Genomic DNA, 18,018 nt, shown 5'->3' with positions numbered 1-18,018 from the left:
GAAAAGGAGGGACTTGGGAGGGGTAGTTTGGAAAGAAAGGAGAGGAGTGAGAGTTTGGGGCTTTGGTAGCGTTTCATTGGGGGAGTTGTGGTAGTTCTTGTTGGTTTGTTGATGAGCAAGGAGTAAATCTTGTTTCCACCTGTTGGAGTAGTGGTAGCAAAATAAGCTTCTTTCTGTTTGGGTTGTAAACAGCAATGAGTGGTGGTGTGTGGGATCTCCCCCTTCAATGAGATTTTCTTTACGCAGTTTCAATGAAAAAGACCAGGATCCTTGATGATATTGAGTCAGATTTTTTTTTTTTTTTTTTTTTTTAAAGAGCCAACCACATCTTCATTAGTCTCAGCAGCAGGTGACTGGAGCCCCTACCTACAAAGGAACTTTAGAAGGCTACTCTGATTACTGGAAAGGAATGTTAGCACTTCTATTAGGACAGGATGGGAGAGGAAATTGGAAGGGAGCCAGAGGGAAAGACTGCTGGGCCACATACAAGGAGGTACACGTGGCGTTCCCACTGGATCAGGCGCTAGAGGTGAACACTGCCATCTCCCTCGGAGTGAAGGAAGAGAAAGCCTGAGATATGAGCCAGATCTTTGAGTGAACGTTTAAAACTTTGAATTTTAGAATTTGAAATTCTGAATGTTTTAAAAAATTGTGAATTATAAAAAGCAGAAAAGTGCACAAAAACTATCCTTTGAGTGATTTACAAAGCAAACCCCCAATTTAACCACAACAAAGATCAAAATGTAGAACACTGATGGCCTTTTCTCTGGTAACGCTGTCCTGACTTTTACGTTAATCACTTCTTTTTATAGTTTTATAACCTAGACGCACCTAAGCATGTATCTTCTAAATACTACAGTTTTGCCCGTTTTTAATTTTTTCTGAACTTTATGTTTAGAATAGTATGCTTTTTTGTCTGTCTTTCGCACAGTATTTTTGAAGTTCACCTGTGTAGAGTGTTTCTGTAGGTTATTTTCGTTGTCGTAAAGTGCTAGTTTCATTATGTCACAATTATGTGTCTTCAGCTGTTAATGGACATTTGGTTTGTTTTCTAGGTTTCATCTGGGAATAGTATTGTTACGAGCAGTAACTTTACAACAGAAATCTCTTGGTGTACTTGTACTCACATTTTGGCGGGGTAGGTTTCAAGTAGAAGTATTATTGAGTCATAGTATATATACATCTTTAACTTGAGTAGTGCTCATTTTTTTCTAACATGGATATACCAGTTTACACCACAACTTGTTGCTTCTCCTCCTCTTTAGACTTGTTATGGTCAATCGTTTTGGTTTTCTCATTGTGATTTTAATTTTAAAAAGAAATCCTACACATTACTATGTAAAAAGATAATTCAAGAGAAATAATTGGGTAAAAGGTTCAAATAAACTTTTCACAAAAGAGGACATCCAAATGGCTCATCAACAGAGAAAAGTTGCTCAATCTTATTTTTTCAGGAAATTGCTTTTTAGCTTTTTTAGTATGTTTTTTTTTTTTTTCCCTGCCATGGGTTATTGAAAGCACTCTCCTATATTCCAGTAACTTTGTTTTTTTTTTTTTTTGTTGTTTTTTTTGTTTTTTTTTTTTGCTTTTTCACATTTAGAGCTTCAGTACAACTACAGTTAATTTTAGTGCATAATGCAAAGTTGGGCTCAGGTCCATAAAGTGATCTGGTTGTCCCAGCACCTTTTTATTGCAGGCTTCTGTTTCCTCACTGATTAGCAAAACCACCTTTGTTCTTAAATGTCTTACATGGGTCGATGTGTCTTAATAACTGTAGATTTGTAACGTCGTGATATCCAGTCCTCCTATCTTGTTTTCTAAAATAGTTTCTGCTGTTCTTTACAAGATTTCTGGCCTTTTGTATTTCCATGTAAATTTCTGAATCAGTATGCTAAATTTTACACACACACACACACACACACACACGTAACACACATAACACACATGCATGCACCCCTGCTTATTAGGATATTGATTGGTATTACATCCATGTATCTGGGGAGAATTTATATCTTTAGAATGTTGTTTTCCAGTATATGGTACATAGTTCTATGTATATAGGTCTTTTTTAGTTTCTCTAATGGGTATCTGTGTAATGGTTTGCACATCTTTTTGCCTAGGTATTTGATATTCTTTGGTGCTTTTAAAATGTCTTTAAAAATATTGCTGACACGTAGAGTGCAGTTAATTTTTATATTCATTCACCTAGCAGTCTTCACCAAGTTCTTCTGATGATTTCTCTATAAATTCTTTTGGATTTTCTACATACACAGTTAGAACAATCTGTATGTAAAGAAAGTTTTGTTTTTCCTTCCCAGTTTTTTAACCTTTTATATCTTTGTCTTGTTCCACATTTTTTGTTGGTTATTTTCATTGTTGAATAAAATTGATGATGATGGACATCCTGGTCTTGATCGCATTTCCAAAGGAAGGTACAGGGGTGCCTCAGTGGCTCAGTTGGTTAAGTGTCTGACTTATGGCTCAGGTCATGATCTCATGGTTAGTGAGTTTAAGCCCCACATTGGGCTTTGTGTTGATAGTGCAGAGCCTGCTTTGGATCCTCTGTCTGTCTCTCAAAAATAAATAAACATTAAAAAGTAATAAGAAAAAAAAGGCCGGCACAGAGATTTTAGAATCAAGTAGAGTGGTGTATTATTTTTGTATACATCTTTTTTTAAATTGATGTGCCTTTCAGTTCCTAGCTTGCGGTTTCTTTTTTTATGTTGTGCCAAAATTCATAAAACATAAAATTAAATGTTTTAAAGTAGAGAATTCGGTGGTATTTTGTCCATTCATAGTGTTGTACATCTATCACCTCCATCTGGTTCCCAAACATTTTATCACCTTCTAGGATAACTCCGTATCCATTGAACAGTCACTTTTTCTCCCTCCCCTCAGTCCCTGGCAGCCATCAATATGTTTTCTATCTCTCTCGATTTACCTATTTTGGATATTACTATAAATGGAATCATACTCCAATGACACAAATGGTGAATGTTTTATTTCAGTCCCACAAGTTCCTGAACATCTGTTACTTTTTACATCTATTTTCTATTCAGGTTAAGTAATTTCTGTTGCTTTGTCTTCTAATTCATTCTTTTTCTTCTCTATTTCTTTTTTTTAATCAAAAAAAATTTAAATATTTATTTTTGAGAGAGAGAGAGAGACAGAGCATTAGCAGGGGAGGGGCAGAGAGAGAGAGGGAGACACAGAATCCAAAGCAGGGCTCCGGGCTCTGAGCCGTCAGCACAGAACTGGACATGGGGCTTGAACTCACAAACTGTGTATCACGACCTGAGCTGAAGTTGGATGCTTAACCAACTGAGCCACCCAGGCACCCTTCTTTTCTATTTCTGCCTTTGAGCTCATCCTTAGATTTTTATTTTGGTCATTGTATTTTTTAGTTCTATAATTTCACTTGGTACTTCTTTATATCTTCTATTCTTTGCTGAGACTTGTATTTCTTTGCTGTGTCTTTTTTTCTAAATTTATTTCAGGCTTGTTTGTAATTATTCATTGAAATATTTTTAGCATGGCTTATTTAAAATCTTTGCCAGATAACTTTAACATATTTTTTCTCTTAGTGTTGGCATCCATCACTTGTCCTTTTACTTTCAGTTTGAGACCTTTCTCATTCTTGGTGTGACTAGTGATTTTCTTTTGAAACCTGGACATGTAGGGTATTATGTTATGAGACTGTTTACTATTTCTGGCTTTTCCTGACACTTCTCTGGCACAGGAAAGGGGGGAAATGCCCCATTATTGCCAGATAAGGGGTAGAAGTCTAGGTTCCCCTGTTGGCTTCTGTTGTCACCTGAGGTGTGGGCGATCATCATTATTGCTGGGTGCCATGGAGTTCTGGCTCCTCAGGTGGTCCCCACTGTCACCCTAGAAAGAGTAGCCTTGTTACCACTGAGTGGTAGTGCCAGACCTAACTCTCGACTAGCGCTTATCTGATGGCTTTTCAACAGTGTGAGGTAGGTGCTCTTCCTTACTGTTGGTAGGGTGGAAAGTTCAGGTTTCCTGCGTAGTCTCCACTGACATTACAGAAGCATGGGACTTTATTACCACTCAGCAGGGATAAAAGTCCCAACTTCCTTGTTGACCTTATATACCATGCAAGCTGGCAGGATATTAGAGTACTTCCTAACAATCTGGCCTTTGCTGGCACGGTTGGTGGTGGAGTCACAGTTTTTTCTGTAGTATTTTCCTGGCGTAGATTTTATTGTCTAAAACATTTTTGTCTTGCTAGGTTTCCCCTTTCTTCTTTCTTTGGCTAAGAGAGCAGGCTTTTGTTAAGGCCTTTTTTTTTTTTTGCCCCTTCCCCGAGTCTGAAACCATTGCCACCTTGTTTAGCTCCAGGTTGGAGATCATATATGAAAAGGAATTCCTGGGAACCCACCTGTGTGTCAATTTTGATGTTCTGAGGTTTTTAGCCGGTTTGGCTGCTGGTCTCCATTTTTGAGAGTTGTTTTATATATGTATACCGTTCAGGACATTTATTTGTATTAGTGAGATTATATAGGGAAATATACATCTGCTCCATCATCCCAGAAGCAGAAGTCTTTATTACAAAAGTTTTAAGATGTGTTATCAGTTTTCATTTACTTCTAGATATTTTCTGATTTCTGTTGTGACCTTCTCTTTAATTCATGTTGTTTAGAAATGTATTCTTTCTAGGCATATATAGCTTTTCAGTTACTTTTTTCTGTTGAGTTTTAGTTTAATTGCACTGTGGCCAGAAAAATAGTCTGTATAATTTTGTTTTTAAATTTTTTTTTAGATTTTTAAAAAATACCCAGCATGTAGTCAGTACTTATAAATGTGACATGTATGTTTATAAGGAATGTGTATTCTATAGTTCTGGGAATAGTTTTCTATATATGTTAGGTCAGGTGGGTTAATTATATTGATTAAGTTGTCTGTATTCTTACTGATTACTTTTTTGTGTTTTTTCTACTGGTTACCAAGAATAGTGGTTAAATGATACCCCTGTGATTCTGAATCTATCTATTTACCCTGTAGTTCTGACCCCTTCTACTTAATTTGTGTATAAAATTGTCATACCTTTCTGGTATATTTAATCTTTTATCATTACAAATGTCTTACTTCATCTACTGTACTGTTTCTGTTGGTTGTTATTATTTTTTGACCTTAAATTCTACTTTATCTGATATTAATGTAATTCTGTCATCTATCTTTAGATTAATGCTTAATTATATTTTGGGTTTTTTTTTCAGTCTTCATGTCCTTATGTTTTAAAAAGTCATATAAAAAGATATATAGTTGGGTGATATTTTTTTACGTTTCTTATTTGAAGCATTAATCTATCTACTTTAGAGTAATTAATGATATGTGTCTAAGTCTATTGTGTAACTGTTTCTGTTTTCCTGCTTATTTATGTTCCATCTTATCTCCCTGCTTGCCTTCTTTTAAATGGAATTCTTGGTGCACCTGGTGGCTTAGTTGGTCAAGCGTCTGACTTCGGCTCAGGTCATGGTCTTGTGGTTTGTGGGTTTGAGCCTGTGTCGGGCTTTGTGCTGACAGCTCAAAGCCTGGAACCTGCTTTGGATTCTGTGTCTCCCTCTCTCTGCCCCTCCCCTGCTTGCTCTCTCAAAATAAATAAACATTAAAAAAATAAATAGAATTCTTAATGGAGGGGTGATTCTCAAAGGAAGGACAGAGGTGATTTTTGCCTCTCTAGGGTACATTTGGTGAAATGTGGAGACCTTTTGTTTTTTACTACTGGGGGGAGGAGTACTACTAGCATCTAATAGGTAGAGACGAGGAATATGTTACTAAATATTCTACAATGTACAGGAAAGCCCCCTTCCCACAAAGAATTATCTGGTCTAAAATATCAGTAGTGTAAAGGTTGAGAAACCCTTTATTAGAGTGATTTGGGTAATTAAAAATTTTCCACCCGTTTAGCATTCTTAGTGGTTATCCCACAGATAGGTTCAGGAAACTTAATATGAAGAATCAGATAAGTAAATATTTTAGATTCTTCAGGCCATGTATAGTTTCTGTTATGTGTTCTTTTTCCCCTCTCTACCTTCTTTCTTTCCTTTTTCAAAGTTGTTTTAGGTTTGTATAAAAATTGAGCAGAAACTACAGAGAATTCCCATGTACCCCTTGCATCAAACATGCACAGCCTCCCCCACTATTAACACCAAGAACATCATCTCCCAGAAGAGTGCTATGTTTGTTATAATTGATGAACCTATACTGACATGTCACTGTCACTCTTAGTCCATAGTTTACATTAAGGTTCACTCTTGGTGTTGTATATTCTGAGTTTTAACAAATGTATGTGGGCATGTATTCTGTGATAATAATATTCTACAGAATAATTTCACTGCTCTAAAAATCTTATATGCTGTACGTTTTCATCTCTTCCAGAATGTCATATAGTTGGAATTCAACAGTATGTATCCCTTTTAGATTGGGTTCTTTCACTTAGTAATATGCACTTAAGGTTTCCTTCACATCTTATTGTGGCTTGATGGTCATTTCTTTTTTGGGCTGAATAATACTCTGTTGTTGAGATATACAACAGTTTATCCATTCACCTACTAAAGGACATCTTGGTTGCTTCCAAGGTTTGGCAATTATGAATAAAGCTGCTATAAGCATTCATGTGCAATTTTTTTTGTGTGTGAATGTAAGTTTTCATCTAATTTGGGTAAATAACACAGAGTGCTGTTGGACTATATGGTAAGACTAATAAATTAGAGTTCCTGTTATTCCACATTTTCACCAGCATTTGGTGTTGCCATTGTATTTGGGCCATTCTGATAGGTTTTAGTAGTACCTTATTGCTTAAATTTGCAATTCCCTGACTTACGTTGTTGAACATCTTTTCATATGCTTATTTGCCATTTGTGTACTTTCTTTGGTGAGAGGTGTGTTAAGGCCTTTGGGCCATTGTTTAATTCAGTTGTTTGTTTTCTTATTGTTGAGTCTGACTTTGTGTATTTTGCTTAATAGCCCTTTATCAGATAGGTCTTTCTCAAATATTTCCTCCCAGTCTGTGACTTCTCTTCTCATTCTCTTGACAGTGTCATTCACAGAACAGAAGTTTTAATGTTTATTTATTTTTGAGAGAGAAAGACAGAGTGTGAGCAGGGGAAGGGAAGAAAGAGAGGCAGACACAAAATCCATAGCAGGCTCTAGGCTCTGAGAGGTCAGCCCAGAGCCCGATTCAGGGCTCGAACTCACCGTAAGATCATGACCTGAGCCCAAGTCAGATGTTTAACTGACTGAGCCACCCAGGAGCCCCCACAAAGCAGAAGTTTTAAATTTTAATGAAGTGTAACTCACCAGTTATTTCTTTCATGGATCTTGCCCTTGGTTGTGTATTTAAAAAGTCACTGTCATACCAGGGACCTTTGTTATGTTCCCGGAATTTGATAGTTTTGCATTTTATATTTATGTACATTTGAGCTAATTTTTGTGGAAGGTATAACATCTACCTAGATCCACTTTTTTTTGGCACGTGCATTACTTTTGCATGTGCTCCTCTGTCAAAGATCGGTTGACTATAGTTTAGTCTATATGTGGACTCTTCTGTTTCAGTAATCTATTTGTTATTTTTTCAATATCACGCTCTCATACTTTTGCTTTTATGGTAAGTTTCAAAGTCAGATAGTGTCAGTCCTCTGACTTTGTTCTTATGCAATATTGTGTTGGCTATTCTGTGTCTCTTGTCTCTGTGCATAAACTTTAGAATTAGTTTTTTGATATCCACAAAATAACTTTTGGGGATCGTATTGAATCTATCCATCAAGTTGGGAAGAACTTACATCTTGGCAGTATTGAGTCTTCCTATCCATGAACATAGAGTATCTTTCCATTTATTTAGTTCTTTGATGTTGTTTTTTTTCCATCAAAGTTTAGTAATTTTCCTCATATTAAAAAATGTACATGTTTTGTTAAGTTTATAGCTATTTCATTTTGGGGAGTACTAATGTAAATGGTATTTTAAATTTCAAATTTCTTCTGTTCATTGCTGATACATAGGAAAGCGATAGACTTTTTTTGTTTGCTTATGTGTTTGAGAGAGAGAGAATGTGGGAGGGGCAGAGAGAGAAGGAGACAGAGAATCCAAAGCACGCTCTGCACTGGCAGTGCAGAGCCCGCTGGAGGGCTTGAACTTGGGAACCATGAGATCATGACCTGAGCCAAAACCAAGAGTTGGACTCTTAACTGACTCAGATACCCAGGTGCCCTGATAGACTTTTTTGTGTTAACTGTATCCTGCTACGTTGCTATAATGTTTATCAGTTCCAGGAGTATTTTTTTAAAATTTGATCTTCTACACAGATAGTCATGTCCTGTGCAAAGAAAGACAGTTTTATTTCTTCCTTCTGTATTTGTATGTGTTTTATTTTATTTTTTTTTTTGGCTTAATACATTAGCTAAGACTTCCCATTATGATATTGAAAAGAAGGTGAGAGGGGATGTTTTTATTTGTTCTTGATCTTAGTGGAAAAATTTCTATTTTCTCACCTCTATGATATTAGCTGTAGAGTTTTTATACATGTTCTTTATCAAGTTGAGAAAGTCCCCCTCCATACCTAGTTTGTCGAGTTTTTAAAATTATGAATGGGTATTGGATTTTGTCAAGTACTTTTTCTGCATCTATTGATAAGATTGTGTGATTTTTTTGCTTTAGTCTATTCGTGTAATGGATTACGTTAATTGACGTTTTTTAAATGTTGAACCAGCTTTGCATGCCTGGAATAAATTCTACTTGGTCGTGATATGTAAATCTTTTTATACATTATTGGATTCAACTTGTTAATATTTTGTTGAGGATTTTTTCATCTGTATTCATTGTTTTTCTTTTTTTTTCTTTTTAAGCTCTTAAAACATTCTTGGCTTGGGACTATGTGAAAGAAGAATACAGGCCAAATGTGGCTCATGAGCTATAATTTTCCCACCCCTTTCCTAGTGATTATATTATGCATCTTTGACTTCTCAAAGTGTAATATTCATTGATACTTTTAGCCTTTCCTATACAGTGCAAGGGCTCTGTAACACTTGTAATTCTACCTTTACTGACTTAGATGCCATTTCTTTATGTATGATAAGACTGTATCTGTTAAGAAATCCTAAGGTATTATTTTATGCAGTCTGTGTCCAATTAGAATTATGCACATATTTCCAGTTTTCATTTATCTTTATTTTTGCATTTCCAGTTCACATCTAAGGTAATTTTCCTTGTGTATGGAAGACTCCTTTACTGTTTCTTTTGCTGTGCATCTTCTGGGATGAATTTGTTCCATTTGTCTGAAAATGTCTTTATTTTACCACTGTTCTCTAAAGATTTTCCTTTTTTTTGCTATATTTATAGAATGTTAGTTTGGCAGTTATTTTCTTTCAGCACTATAAAGGTATCGTGTTCTGGCTTTCATTGTTGAAGTCAGTTCTATTGCTTATTTTCAACGTTTATTTATTTTTGTGACAGAGAGAGACAGAGCATGAACGGGGGAGGGGCAGAGAGAGAGGGAGACACAGAATCGGAAACAGGCTCCAGGCTCTGAGCCATCAGCCCAGAGCCCGACGCGGGGCTCGAACTCACGGACCGCGAGATCGTGACCTGGCTGAAGTCGGACGCTTAACCGACTGCGCCACCCAGGCGCCCCTCTATTGCTTATTTTCAAGACATGTCTCTTTTCTGGACTGATCTTAAGATTTTCCCTTTTTCTTTAGGAAGATCTTAAGGTGATGTTCTTAGGTGCAGATTTCTTAATGTGATGTAGGTGGAATTCTTTTTATTTATGTCTTTGGGGTTTTTAGAACATTTTGGGGGGAGGTTCTCAAGTATCTATTTACCTGTCTATTTATTTTGCAGGTATTGCTTCTATACTCTCCTCTCTCCATCTAGGACTCAATGGCATATCTGTTAGAATGACATTTTAACTTTATTTTCTGTATTTATTTCCTTTTTTGTATTTTTCATTCTTGTTTCTCTTCCTAATTTATCTTGAATATTTTCTTTTAACTTCTAATTCCTTCTTAAAGTATGTTTTATCTTGGCTGTTATGCTGCTTGTGCATTGAGTTTTTACTTTTGGTTATAGAATTTTTCAGTGTTAGAGTTTACATTGGTTTCTTTCTATGGTTTTGAATTCTCTTACAAGATTCTCAACCTTGTTTCCTATTGTCTTATACATAATATTAATATAAGAAAATTTCTTTTAGAATCGTTGTCTGACAACTCTGATAGTGAGGCTCTCATGTTATCTATTTGAATACTTTTGCTTCTTGTGACTTTAGTTCATGTTCTCTTATCTTCCCATAACTTGAGTTTTAAAATTTCTAAAAAAATTTTATTGTGTTATATTTATTTGTAAAATTGTTTTTTAGAGCAAGTTGCAGCCTATTCTAATATAATTCACCTGAATTACCCTTAGTAGCAATAATAAGGGTAAGCCTTTAAAGTCTGTATCCAAAATGGAGGGGGGTGTTCACCAGGCCTTCTCCTTGCTGTTCTAGTCTGTGTCTTTGAACACGAAGACTGTCAGAAGGCATTCAGTCTCCCAGTCTCTGGAACTGGCAAATGTCCCTAGGAGAACAGTGGTCCCAAATTCCAGTCTCCTCTTTCTGCGTTCACATCTTCCCTTGTTCCCATTTCAGTAAATATTTATTCTGTTGTTAGTTTTCCAGTGTCTTCAAGCAGATTTTTAAAACATATGTCCAGATTTTCTTGTCCTAGGCAGGAAGCATGATCTAAATTACCTAGTCCTTTATTACTGGAAGTGAAGGCTCTCTTCAGATTTCTTGGTATAAGAGATTGGTAAAACACTTCCCACAGTGTTTAGCTAATTGGGATTTTTGTTTTTTGCTAAAAGCCTCCTTATATAATTAGCATGAAATTTAGAAGTTGTTTCTTTGTAAGCTTGAATATAGAATTGTGGAACCACTTTTGAAGTTCAGAGAAAGACTTATGTTTTATGAGGCCTTTCTGTCTATGTTACTAGATATCTTCTTGGAGGACTACCATAACTATATTTTCCAAGATTTTCATTGATAAATTGATTACTGCTGAACTGGAGGACAATATATCTGCAAAATACCCAAAAACAGATAAAAAATTCATTCTGACCTTGGTAAGACTTGGCAAATAAGCAGATAGTTTTCTGTGATTCTGAAATTAACAGAGGAGAAAAGTCTGAAAAAGACTACTGGCAGATGAAACCCAGGAGTTCATAACTTTGAGTCAAGAAAATACCAGAGGGCAATACAGATACATTTGCAACAGAACTAGATTTGGAGATGAGGTTATGAAAGCTAATAATGGGAAACCTCATTAAAATGAAGTTGGGAGGTTCAGCAAGGGGAGCTCTCATTCCCTACCAATTGTAGACCCAACAGGAAGAGATGGACTTGACCTTGTACCTGGATGCTACTTTACTATACCAGCTAGAAGAAGAAACACTGCTTTTTGTTTTGTTTTGTTTTGTTTTTATTTTTGTTTTTTAAGGTTAACAAGGTAATGATTGTGCTGATTAAGAAATGGATATCCTGCAATTAGTGAAGTCCTGAAAACTACTTGTAGTAGATTTTACTGCCAGAAGGGAAGAATTTAAATCATTAACTCTATTTTCCTAAAATATCCAGGTCTTATTGAATTTTATTTCTATGGGGACTTAACTTCCATTTTATTTTATTTTTTTAAAAGTTTATTTATTTTGAGAGAGAGAAGGTACGCATGCATGTGCACGTGGGTGGGGGGGGAGGGGCAGAGGGAGTGGGAGAGAGAATTCCAAGTAGGCTCAGCATTGTCAGCACAGAGCCTGACGTGGGGCACGAACCTATGAACCATGAGATCATGACCTGAGCTGGAATCAAGAGTCGGACGCTCAACTGACTGAGCCACCCTTAACTTCCATTTTAACGTAGGAGTTAGAATATTTGCTGTCAACTAGAATAGAAAATAAAATTATTCATTTTATCTTGGAAATCTTTGTTTCACTAGTAGTGGGACTAAAGGGTAGCTGTTGGTTTTTTCTTATGTAGTTTAAGCTTTTAGCTAATTAAAGCCTTATAATGCCTTTTGGTGGTATCATTAGAAAGTATGAGATAAGTTAACATTGCATGTTTCTATCTCTTAAAAATTAATTTGGATCAAAAAGCAGACTCAAAATTATGTGCCAGTTTTATGATCCAGTTAGTTAATTCCCTGACACATGTATACTTTTGACAGGATAATACTGTGGCAGCTGCTACAAACAGTGCACTGTTGCACATTTAACATGAATAATATGTGAAGTTTTCTTGAAGGACTTCTTTCCTTCTGTTAAAATGTGATTTGACAGGAAACCAAAGTAACTTTATTTTAGTTTAAAAGTCATCTTAGGTAATATGCAGACATCACATTAATTTATCAGAAATGGTATAATACAAGAGAGACTGAGTAATTTGCCATTGGTTTGTGTATGCTAAAGATCTTTTCTTGTAGAAAGAAAAGGTATTTCATGATAACCCATGACCAGTGGAGATGCTATTAGGGAAAGATAAAATAGTCTTGACAAAGATCAAGAAAGCTAAAGGGGGCAGAATTGTTTTGATTAAAACTTTCATTTTTAATTATTTACAATAAAAACACTTTGTCCTTATTTTTTACTTCTAGACAAACAGTTACTTTCATAATCCTGGATCAGTGCTTTTGGGGATAGCTGGGGTGATTTAGTTTCCTTTTCATAGTACAGCGCAAACACATAGGTGATGAACATTTATGTGTGGACTGATTTCTCTTCTGAGTCAATAGCATGAGTACAGCTCACCTTGTGTCAAATAAAAGACCCTTTGTAGGATTAATCACAGACATAGTTACTTGTTGAAGGTCATCTTTGTGAACATTATAATTTTCTCTAGCCATTTGTCAAGTTACAGATGGTTTTTCCCCTGATTTCACAGTGTGGATTTTGTACTAGGATCTTTCTTTCAAGTTTACTCCAGTAGCTTCAGGAACTAGCTGTGGTTTGTGAATCCAAGAGGACCTAAACTGGAAAAGTTGGTAGTTCTAGTTAGGTCAGTACTTGAAGATGTGAAATTGATGGTCACATAAGCTTGGTGTGCAAGTAAAGAAAGTTTGTTAAGGTATGATTCAACTTTGTTCTTTTTGTTTTATGAACAATTAGAAATCTGAAAATTGGGCTTTGTTATAGAAATGATAGTTGAATAACAAGAAATGATAAAAAGACTGTAACACTGAAAGAGTTTAACTCATCACTAACCAAGTTCATTTCTCTGTGCAGGTATAATTTGGTATCCTGAGTGTCTGTCTTAGCAAGAAGGAAGTGGAAAATACTCTTGAAAAGAAAACTAAGACAATAAGGAAGCCAGAACTTACTTTTACATGGTGATTTGCTCACTTAACAGTATGGACACTTTTCCCACCACATTTCCTCCTGGTGGAGACAGTGGGCTGACATATTCTCAGTCTGAGGTGCAAAAAATGTTAATTGATGAAAGGTTACGATGTGAACATCATAAAACTAACTATCAGACTCTTAAAGCCGAACACACAAGGTAAATTGCTTAAATTTGGAGGTGAGGGGCCTTATTAAATATTTTTTTGTCTGAATTTGTTCTGGAACATACAGTATATTTTTGTTAGTTTGCAGTATATAGTTTTAAAACTTTTTAATAGTAAACTTTTCACTTTAAAATTAGTTAATTCAAAACTAACCATGATCTCAAGTGTTTTTTGAGTTGATAAAAGTCTTGCTTTGAAAGTAGCAAGACCTAGAAAATTAAATGTATCTAGGTGGCTAAGTGTGTTTTTCCCCCTCAAGTAAAATTGTATTTATTTTGAAAGAGAGAGGGTGGGGGGAGGGCAGAGAGAGGGAAGAGAGAATCCCAAGCAGGCTCCACAGTTAGTGCAGAGCATGACACGAAGTTCATACCCATGAACCGTGAGATCATACCCTGAGCTGAAATCAAGAGTCAGATGCTTAACCAACTGAGCCACCAGGCGCCCCTTAAGTAAAATTATATTTATAAACTACAGTGTTAATAATTAAGTGAAACTCTATAAAGAAAAGATGTTTGTGAATTTAATGGAATAAGGTCTTGTTCGTAGTGTTGGTTGATTTTACATAAAGTAAGGTCATTAGAAAGTAAAGGATATCCTTAAAATTGAGTTTGTTTTTTTTTTTAAATCAGGTTGCAAGATGAGTACATAAAGTCACAAAATGAACTCAAGCGCCTATTAAATGAAAAGCAAACTCACCAGGAAAAATTTCAGCTGCTGCTTGAAGAGCTACGAGGGGAATTAGTAGAGAAAACTAAAGACTTAGAAGAAATGAAACTGCAGGTAAGAAGATATATTTCAGTGAGTACTATTGGGAAGAAATTTCCTCTGCACCTCAAAGTATTTCTAAGCTGGACTAAGAATCCAATGGATATGAGACAAATTAACAAAAGAAAATCAAATTTAGTTTGGTAAGTATTCAGGATCCACACACACAGAATTCCAAAGGCAGGCAACAGGATGCTTATGTGACATCCTGAGCTAGGGAGACCCATAAAGTCTGGGGATACAGGGGAAAGAAGATCGTTATCAGGATGGTGAGAGGAGATGTTTGGAAGACAAAGGTTGCCCTGTTAAGTGGTCAAATTTATTAACAGAGGAACCTCTGTTAATAGCTCTCCTCTTGGTATAGGTTCTCCTTTCCAATTAAATTTAGGCAGTTGAGGGAGAAGTAAAGAGCTTTTCCTGAATCTGTGGGGTTTTGATTACTTTGAAGTCAAAATAATCTTCATGCCAACTGGCCCATCTTGGGGAAGCCTGCCCTTTGTGCCTATGGTACAAAAGTAGTCAGATACTGGTAAATTTGGTGATTTCTGCCTGTATTCTTAATGAGTATTTTGCTATATTTCCAGGTGGTATAATTTAATATTCTTTCATATATTCTAGAATGTTAGCTACCACATAGGGTTTAACCATGAAGCTGTTATTTTATGCAAATTTGTATTAAATTATCTGTTCTGATTTAGGTATTGTGCTATTCAGAATAATTAGGGGAAAGACTGGTTTGAATTGATAAATATTCAGAGTTAAAGAGTATTTTTTAAAGTTTTACTAATTTTCCTTTAAGTATAATGACTGAAACTGAGCTTAAAAAAGACTGATAGGTTTTTTTAAGGTTTTATTTTTTATTAAAAATTATTTTTATTATTAAGGTATAGTTCACAAGACTGATAGTTATTTTTAAGGGGCCACTTAAAAGACTATGAAAACAATATGGGCACATAATTTATGTGTGTAATGGAAGGTAAATGGTGTTTCTAAAGCAAAAAATAGTTGATACTGAAGTAGTGATTATAGTTTCATTTCTCATTTGCCTAGAAAATAGACCAGAGCCAAACTTAACTATAGCACCAGTCAAACTTACCATAAATTTCAAATTAGTAGATATTAGCAGTGATAATTCTCCTGTATTCATTTAATCTCTAAGTGACACCAACTGTGTATTTCTGCTTATCAAGTGCTTGGCACAAATAATAAGGTATTTTTAATACTGGAATTGTAAGTTGATAGAGTAAAAAGCTACCTTTCATCTAGTAAGTATGGCGTTATCACCCAATTCATGGATTTCTTTGACAGCAGTGTTAAAAGTTGGTCATTCAGTGTCTTGAAATCTTCCGTTGTTGGAAACACCACCATTAAGCTTGGGTTGGAGCCTCTCCTGTGCTGTTTCATTCCTAGGTATATTTGGGACATTTAAACAAATAAAAACCTCAGAAATAGGAGTTGAGTAGGGAAATGTAATTCAAGCCTATAGAATTGGTGGATTAATTTGTTCTGCAATAGTCAGAGACCTACGTAAATGAGAATCCGTGAGCACTGAACCCAAGGAATTCAAAGTATTCTTTAGGCATTGCAGATATAATTACTGTGTTTCTTCAGAGTAACTTCTAGACATGCTATTTGTACCAAGTGCATACAAACAATAAGCTTAAGAAGACTGGAGTGTTTATATTAGTATCGGATAAAATAGACTTCTAGACAAAAAGAGTGTCACTTAAGATAAAAAGGTCATTTTTATAACCAAAAATGGGTCAATTCACCAATGAGATGATGGCCTTCAACAAACAGTGGTTTTTATGCCTTCGTTTTGTCATGTAAAGAGGGTAAAAGTTGTTAACTAACAGGTTGTTGTGAAGACTAATAACATGTAGATTTTTAGTACAATGTCTGACAGAATAGATAGATACTCATAAATGATGGCCATTTTTACTCTGTTTGAATGCAGCCTCCGTAGGGCAGGAGCTTTTTTCAGTGTGTCTCCAGTGCTCAAGTATATTTATATTTATATATTTTATAGTAGCAAATATTTGTCAAATGAATGACATGAGTAACTAGAACAAATGAATGAATTGGAAATGTTCTGTTCATATATAATACAATGTTCTTCTCTCATATGTACCTAAAGCTTAAGCATCTTAGATAATTCTCTCATTTTTTCCTGTCTGTCATGAGTTAAATTGTGTCTGCCAAAAAGGTATGTTGAATTTCTAATGCTCGGTACCTCAGAATGTGACCTTGTTTGAAAATAGAGTCTTTGCAGATGTAATTAGTTAAGATGAGGTCATACTGAAGGATGATGGGTCCTTAATCCAGTATGACTGGTGTCTTTAGAAGAAGTGGAGAACAGACACAAAGACAGAAACATGGGTGAGGGCAGCGGGGGAGGTGGGGAGAATAATCCTATAGTGACAGAAGCAGAGATCCAAGTGCTGCAACTGCCAAGGAATGGCCAGGATCACCAGCACTCCGCCAGGAGCTAGAGTGATGCAAAGAAGGATCCTTCCCTACAGTTTTCAGAGGGAGTGTGGCCTTGCTGGCACCTTGATTTTGGACTTCTAGCCTGTGAGACAATAAATTTCTGTTGGTTTAAGATACCTAGTTTGTGGTATTTTGTTATGGTAGCTCTAGGAAACTAACACACTATCCAAAGCAGAATTCCTTTTTAGAACATTTGTGACACAGGGATTTTTATTCTCTGCTTCATTGCTTTCAGTGCAAGAGAACCCAGTGAATGTTTAGAGTGATCCAGTTCCATTTATGGATTGGAGTGTGTTAAATATTTTCCCGCTCATGTTGAAATGAAATTATCCTCCCTGTGGTCTCTCTGTTGGTTCTTGTGCTATTCCTTGGATCTACACAAAATAACTTAGGACATTTCTCCATGTGATAACTTCCCAGATGTTCATTGGCAAATATAATTTATCTGGTAAAGTTTCTGTTTTTCAAGATAAACATAACTGGTTTCTATATGATATGTATCTGGCAAAAACAAGCTAAAGAAAGATCTCTCTATATATTTATATACACATGTTGAAGCAATGTAGCTGTTTGCTTTATGGATGTTTGCAATTTGTACAAATTGTGGGTTGAATAAAGTCAATTCAACAAAGTAGAATCAGCAAGAAATATTTTAATAAATGTTTATGAAAGGTGATTTTCAGAATAAACATGTATTATCTTGTCTACCTGCAGAATGCCTTTTCTGAGTTAAGATTTAATACCCCTTTGGCTTTTATAGAAAAGTGATAGAAAAGACAGTCAGAATATTTCTGTCTCATTGGTGTAGTTGTAGTGAATGGGAATAGTAATAGTGTCGGACTTTTAGGATGATTGTAAAGATGAAATGAGACAATGCATAGGAAGTGTTGGTACAGTGCTTTGATATAATAAGTAGTTAGAACATGTTAGCTATTGTTACTGTTATGTACCATGTTAGCCAAACCTTTTTTTTTAATATGAGTTATTTGATATATTTTCTGATACAAATTTTAAAAGTTACTTTACCAGAAATGTATGTGCTTTCTTTATGCTGCCAGGCAATTGAAACTTTATAAGCCATTTTTTTCCCATTTTATTTGGCTGCTAGGAAGCTCAGCAAAATTCATTATTCAGTTTGTCATTAACTTGTTAAGAACCTCTGGCACAGCAATATTTGCCTTCTTAAGTTAAAGCATTCTTTGGAAAATAATTGGT

The 18,018-nt window shown here is 35.5% G+C and overlaps 1 protein-coding gene across 11 annotated transcripts in view; it reads left to right on the top strand.

Annotated features, from left to right (window-relative positions):
- The window catches only part of CEP83 (centrosomal protein 83), a 215,810-nt gene that overhangs the window by 117,487 nt on the left and 80,305 nt on the right, over positions 1-18,018 (top strand). For 5 of the 11 annotated variants that reach the window (XM_053226613.1, XM_053226615.1, XM_027071100.2 and 2 more), the window contains 2 exons: positions 13,268-13,541; positions 14,178-14,328. In XM_053226613.1, coding sequence (XP_053082588.1) covers positions 13,369-13,541; positions 14,178-14,328 — 324 coding nt within the window. In that variant the 5' untranslated portion in view covers positions 13,268-13,368. Of the gene's footprint in view, positions 1-1,055; positions 1,139-10,987; positions 11,117-13,267; positions 13,563-14,177; positions 14,329-18,018 lie in introns of those variants that run through there. The other 6 variants (XM_053226610.1, XM_053226609.1, XM_027071098.2 and 3 more) reach the window with 4 other exon arrangements.

Source organism: Acinonyx jubatus, chromosome B4 (assembly GCF_027475565.1).
Source record: "Acinonyx jubatus isolate Ajub_Pintada_27869175 chromosome B4, VMU_Ajub_asm_v1.0, whole genome shotgun sequence".
NCBI lineage: Eukaryota > Metazoa > Chordata > Mammalia > Carnivora > Felidae > Acinonyx > Acinonyx jubatus.
Note: the sequence above shows the minus strand (reverse complement) of the source record. Positions and strands in the feature narration are given on the sequence as shown.